At 44.9% G+C, this 6,014-nt stretch overlaps 1 protein-coding gene across 1 annotated transcript; it reads right to left on the bottom strand.

The window, feature by feature from the left end:
• Positions 1 to 268: 268 nt before the first annotated feature.
• On the bottom strand, positions 269 to 5,671 carry LOC115133517 (uncharacterized). The gene is made up of 19 exons (XM_065021882.1): positions 5,535 to 5,671; positions 5,392 to 5,447; positions 5,182 to 5,271; positions 4,798 to 4,925; positions 4,451 to 4,594; positions 4,299 to 4,367; positions 4,029 to 4,205; positions 3,699 to 3,795; positions 3,282 to 3,505; positions 2,951 to 3,104; positions 2,651 to 2,862; positions 2,342 to 2,459; positions 1,952 to 2,157; positions 1,739 to 1,856; positions 1,463 to 1,632; positions 926 to 1,023; positions 698 to 813; positions 436 to 617; positions 269 to 361 (listed from the first exon to the last, which is right to left on the bottom strand). Exons 1-18 carry the CDS (start codon positions 5,555 to 5,557, stop codon positions 466 to 468), a joined length of 2,352 nt encoding a protein of 783 aa, XP_064877954.1. The 5' UTR covers positions 5,558 to 5,671; the 3' UTR covers positions 269 to 361; positions 436 to 465.
• Positions 5,672 to 6,014: the final 343 nt, after the last annotated feature.

Consider the following 6,014-nt stretch of genomic DNA (forward strand, 5'->3'; position numbering starts at 1 on the left):
CCAGGACAGCGGAGTCAATCACCACCTTCCGGAGACACCTGAAACCCCACCTCTTTAAGGAATACCTAGGATAGGATAAAGTAATCCCTCTCACCCCCCCTCCCCCTGAAAAGATTTAGATGCACTACTGTTCCACTGGAGGTCATAAGGTGAATGCACCAATTTGTAAGTCGCTCTGGATAAGAGCGTCTGCTAAATGACTTAAATGTAATGTAATATAATCCCCAAACTGGATGCAGCCACATCCCATATCAATCAGGACAAGGTACAGAGTGTAAGAAAATATTTATTAAGAACCAGACTTAATTATATTCACAAACACCGCAATCACTCCCGATTCAGTCAGTGGTTTCATTTGTTCCTGTGGAGAGAATAAAATGAAGCTAGATCTCATCTAGGAATATGACATGTAGAACAGATTTCTCCATCTCATACCATTGTATGGAGAGTGACTGGGGTCTGGGCCTACGTGGTTCCTTTAGGTTGGTTCATTTGCCAGCTGAAGACTTTGATGTATTTAGCCCTAGGGTTGATGCCAGGCATTTCCCTCCCAGGACTAAAGCCTGTGTTGGAAGTAGTTGTGGAGGTCAACGGTCTTCTGGTGGTGGGTGGAAATGCTATGATTGGACAGAGAGTCAGGTGTAAAACACTGTAGCAGTTACCACCATCTTTAGCTGCACAACTACTGAACACTTACTTGTTACAGGAACTCTAGTCAAGATGGTGCCAACTCCTGGAGAGTCTGCATCAAACCGCCAATATGCAAACAGCTTGTATAAGTCACTCAGTGGATAGACACACCGAACTATAATCCTAAAAAGAGAGCTGAACATTAAAGCCACAAGTGCCTGCAGTGAGAGTTAATGACTGACGTGAATATTTATTTTAACCAATGAGGCAGTAGATTATTAGTGAAGTCACGTACACAGAGGCAGTATCCCTGGTTTTGACTGGTGCATTCACAGATTGGCTCTTGTGCTCAACATTGATCTCATTTTCATAGGTAACATGCTGATGGTCAACCTAGATGACAAGAGGACATCACAAGCCTGAACATAATTCAATGAAAATTATCAAACTACTGCAAGCCATGTCTATAAACGAAATGGTTGTTCCCTTGTCAGGCCTCATGAGAAATATAGACACCCGTCAGTCAAAGTGAATATTAATTTAAATATTCAGCCTGTATGAGATGGAGGCTTGCTGATCTCGTGGACCGATTCTGCGCCTGAACCAATGACGGGATGCATTGATAACAGCAGTAGTTCCTGCGTTTATTTGGACGCATCAGGATTGGGCAAATTCTAAGACATAAGTAACCATAACTAAGTCATGCAGCTGAACAAATTAAGCAAGATGAGTTCTGGGTTACCAGGTTAGATGCTGACAAACTTATTTGAAGTAGTCACTGGTAGGGCCAGTCACTTGAATGATTCAAATTGTATGAGTTGGACAGTTATACCTGGACCCTGGTACCACATGTGTGGAGTCCAAAGCTAAAGAGAACCCTGGTGCCATCTGTCTCTTGAGGCCTGCAGGTAGAGTCCAGGAGAAAGGTTCTGTTGGGTTCAGCTCCAGGGATGGCCAGAGTCACATCAGTAACCACTGTCACCACCCCTTCAGTGGAACACACTAGAGAAAGTAGTGTTAGAGCTGGGCTAGAACAAAGTGAATGATCAACACTAAACAGTCAGGGAATAAATTAAGTTGCAGGCAAAGATGAGGCACTAGTAGTTACCTATGACCTCAGTAGTCTGGAAGAGACAAGCTTTGGCTAAGGAACTCTTGACCTCCAAGGTCTTAGGAAGTCGTGAGTGAATTTCAAATGAGCCGTAGAACTGCTTCAAATTGATGTCCTGGGAAAAAAAGAGAAGGTACATTTTAAATAAGTATAACTCCTACTTGAGCCAACGACGAGTCAGTTTAAGCACTTGACCAATGAGCATCTCACCTTATAAGTGTAGCCAACAGAGAAGAGGGGCACTTCCAGGGTCAGACTCTTGCTGTCATTCTGCATGATGTAGCCCCGCTTGGCTGCCAGATTTGAGTTCAGAATGTAAGGGCCAACACCCACCTCCCACAGGTAGTCAAATGGCTTATGGGCCATCTGGAAACTGATGCTTTTCTCATTGCAGACGCCTTTGAAGACCGGAGGAACTGACGAAGAGAAGATCGGCCCAATAGTTTAGTCAATAGTGCCAAGATGACATCAGGGGTAAACAGTGGTATATCGCTGGGCTGCGTCCACGTTAGGCAGGGGTCAGAAACAGAAGGCTCAGAAGACCCTCTTGAGAAATAGCATTCCATTCCAGGTCTCTTACTAAAGTTCAAGTCAACTTACAGACATCATTGAACTGAGCCACAACTGAGGCCAAGTAGTAGTAAGGCTCCTCGTGAGGCAGGATGACCAACGTGTAGTTAATGTCCATCGAGAACTGAAGAAGCCCCTCTGGAGAGTACTATGGATATGAACACTCATTGAGAAGCAAAATCTTATAGCCACAAAATAGGGGTGAATCTCAGGTCCCCAAAACCCATTGGAGAAAGTTCAGGGGAGGAACCTTGGATATCCTCCAATGAAAGTCACGAGGAAATACTGAGAAAAACCACAGTAGTTCATTAAAGAGTAAACATATATATTTCTCTTTACCAGCTTGTGAACAGCAGCATCCTCAAATGGCAGCCTGAGAATGTAGGCATGAAGGTTACTATTGGGCTGGGGGACCATGGTTATGACGAGGCCACTTTTAGTCGCCTCTAGTATGGTGAAGTTGTGACCATTGACAGTCACAGCCACCAGTTCAACATCGTAGTAGAGGTTCCCCAGGTAAACAGTAAACACACGATCCTCAAGGACTGTTTCTGTGGTGGGAGAAGGACAACAGGGTCATTAGCAATCATGACCATGGAGCTGAAGATCCACTCCGGATTGGTTAGTAGAACTCCTTACGGTTAATGATGGAGAGGTGCTGGATCAGAAGAGGTGTGTTCATGGGCCTGTGGAGGCGGAGTCTGGTCTCCACACCACAGTCATCAAGAAAGATTTGTTCATAGTAGAGATGGACCACATAGAACTCATGGTACATGTTGCCCATCACAAAGCTCTGGAAGAGTTGAAACCGTTGTGAATTATCTGCCATTAGGTTATATGGTACAAAGTAGAATATTCAAGGTGTACAGAGGACATGAGTGACTGAAGCCATTTGCAGCTTCTCTGCATCAGAATAAAGGGTAAGTGTCTCCATGTGAATGGTCAGATGCCGGCCTAGTACGCTACTGACTTTTCTGTATCCTCCGTCAGCATTGAAGGGGATGCTGATCTGGACAGTGGTGTCACTGATGTCCAGGCTGTAGCCTCGCTCTGTTGTGATGGGCTCAGCCAGGAGCTGACCATCCACCCCCATTGAGATCTTGCTGCTCTCCAAACCAGAGAGGCCAGAGACCAGCGGGGACAGCAGAGTGGGGGTCTGCCAGACCAGCCCCGCCCCATCATACATCCCTTCATCTGGAAAGAGATTACAAGTGTTAAGACCATGTGAGCAATTCTTCCTCTGCAACCGAGTGATCAAAACATCTCACAGATCTGAAATAACTTCATAGGGTAAAGTATTATTTGCTTAACTGAGCCATCACTATTGCTTAAGACAATCAGATCTGATGCTTGATTATGTGGAACCTGATATTACACTGGAACTTACTAGTGCTGCACGCAACAACCCAGTCCACCATCATAACCACCCATCTCTGCCTGGAGAACAGTATGGGATGGACCACCTCCACCACTGAACCATTGATCTGGAATTGAATAAAGGATGAAGTGTACTTGCCAACAGTACAAGAGGGGCATTTCAGTAGTCTACATAAGTGGCTTCCTTCCCACCCTGCATAACACTGGTTTTAAACATTACGCAATGTAAGACCCTCTTGGAATACAGCCACCAGTGTAGGTCGTTAATGTCAAATTAAGCAAGCCTGAAGATCACCAAGGTAAATTGAATTGCCATTGAACAGGACATTTAAATCCTCACCATGGAGACAGACCCCATGACAGACCGTGGTGTGTAGGGTGAGCGGAACACCAGTCTCCCCTGGGTGAGGTGGAACACGTAGCCCAGCTCCCGAGCCTCTGAGAATGACATGGGAATCAGCTGCTGCCCCTCCTGCTGGAACATCACCTGCCAGGTAGACGTGGCAGAGCTGTGGGCCTGATGGTGGGGAACAAGAGACAGGGCATGCTTGGTGGTATTGGGGACAAACTGGTGGAGCTCATCTAATTGACCAAATAGCCTTTAGCTTACTTTAGCAAGGGCAGCAGTCCAGGCATCCGTTGTACCAGACAGACAAGAAACGTCACTCCTCATTGACACCTACAGGGTAACACAACACTCCTATAAAAACACAAGCCCACCTCCACGAGCCCTGGATACAGTCTAGATCCATGTATTAGTACCTCCATATAGTTCTCCTCACAGCTGACTTCTCTGGGGGACCAGGGTAGAGGGAGGAAGCAGGTTGCATTCACAGTGTAGGTGGTTTCCACTCCACTTGCAGCAGTTGTGATCAAGTTAAAGCTAAAAGTGAACACCTCATCATCCTAAGATACAAAAGCAAGACCTTCAACTGAGACATTTGGTAGCAATTTAACTATAAAATATATTTTAAAAACCCTCCAATGGGCACAGATGTCAACTCAAAGGCTACTCCACATTGGTTCAATGTAATTGAAATGTTGATTTAACCAGTGTGCCCATGGGTTGTGGCTTTGAAAAGACCCCAATGCACCGAAAATATATGAACCTGGTTGTCAGTGTGGCAGGAGAAATAGGAGGCTCTGAGTTCAGCATGGCCAGGCAGAGGGAGGATACTGAACATGTAGCCACACTCTGACCCATACTGCTTAGTGATGGGGTGAACGCCATCAGCATCTAGATAGGGGTAAAGAACTGGGTCAAATCAAATTAATTGAATATGCTCAAGTCCAATACTAAATAAAAATCAGTTTATTCTAAAGTGGTCCAACAGGCACAGTGAGAGACTGAAATATACTGCAGCGAGAGACTTCCTGTCAGCACCAGCTACCAAACCCTGGCCAAGACATGTTAAGATGCCAAGTTCATGAGCTGACCAAACCTGGTTTCAGGCCCATTTTGCATCAGAATTAAAGGTTAAAAGCCTACTTACCAACCGCTTCAAAGCGAGGTTCGTTCCCAGCAAATTGGAGTTGGGTTGTTACCAACATGTATCGATCCCGACATGCAGTCTCAATGGCCCCTATATAGACACACAAGGTGAGAATCTGAAGGGTGGAAACTACTTGATTCTGACCAACAATTCATACCAGTGTTCTACAGCTTGTATAAAGGCTCATCTGACCCAATTTAAGTTTCTTACCTCTTGGAAGGTCAGAACATCTTACACTAGGCCATACAGACAGGAATACAAATACTCTGTAAGAAAAACAATAGCACGGGTCAATAAAGGTTGACAGCATCAAAACACTTATTCAAAACATTTAAGCCCACCACCAAACTTACCCCAACCAAAACCCAAAAGCCATTGCCACTGAGCAGTAGAAGTGTCTAACCAGGAACAGCTAGTAAACTACACCTGCTATTTAACACAACATCAACTATCACGTACCGACAATATCCTAGACAAAACAACAGTTGATGAGTAGTATGTTCTCTTTCTGGCACTTTTATATGGGGGTGGTGCTGTGATTGAGGTAATTAATTAGCTAATTGGGTCACATGGTTGGCCAGCATGCCAGAGCCTAGGGGCGCAGCTAAATTGTCTGAAGTGGATTCCTCTACTCATCTCCTCTCCTTCCCCCTTTCTTAGGATGTGTTTTCCATCTCCACTGAACAACAATATAAACGGATCATGTAAAGTGTTGGTTCCATGTTTCATGAGCAGAAATAAAAGATCCCAGACATTTTCCAAACGAACGAAAAGCTTATTTCTATCAACCTTTGTGCACAAATTTGTTTACATCCCTGTTAGTAAGCATTTCT

The sequence above is a fragment of the Oncorhynchus nerka genome, linkage group LG8, assembly GCF_034236695.1.
Source record: "Oncorhynchus nerka isolate Pitt River linkage group LG8, Oner_Uvic_2.0, whole genome shotgun sequence".
Taxonomy (NCBI): Eukaryota; Metazoa; Chordata; class Actinopteri; order Salmoniformes; family Salmonidae; genus Oncorhynchus; species Oncorhynchus nerka.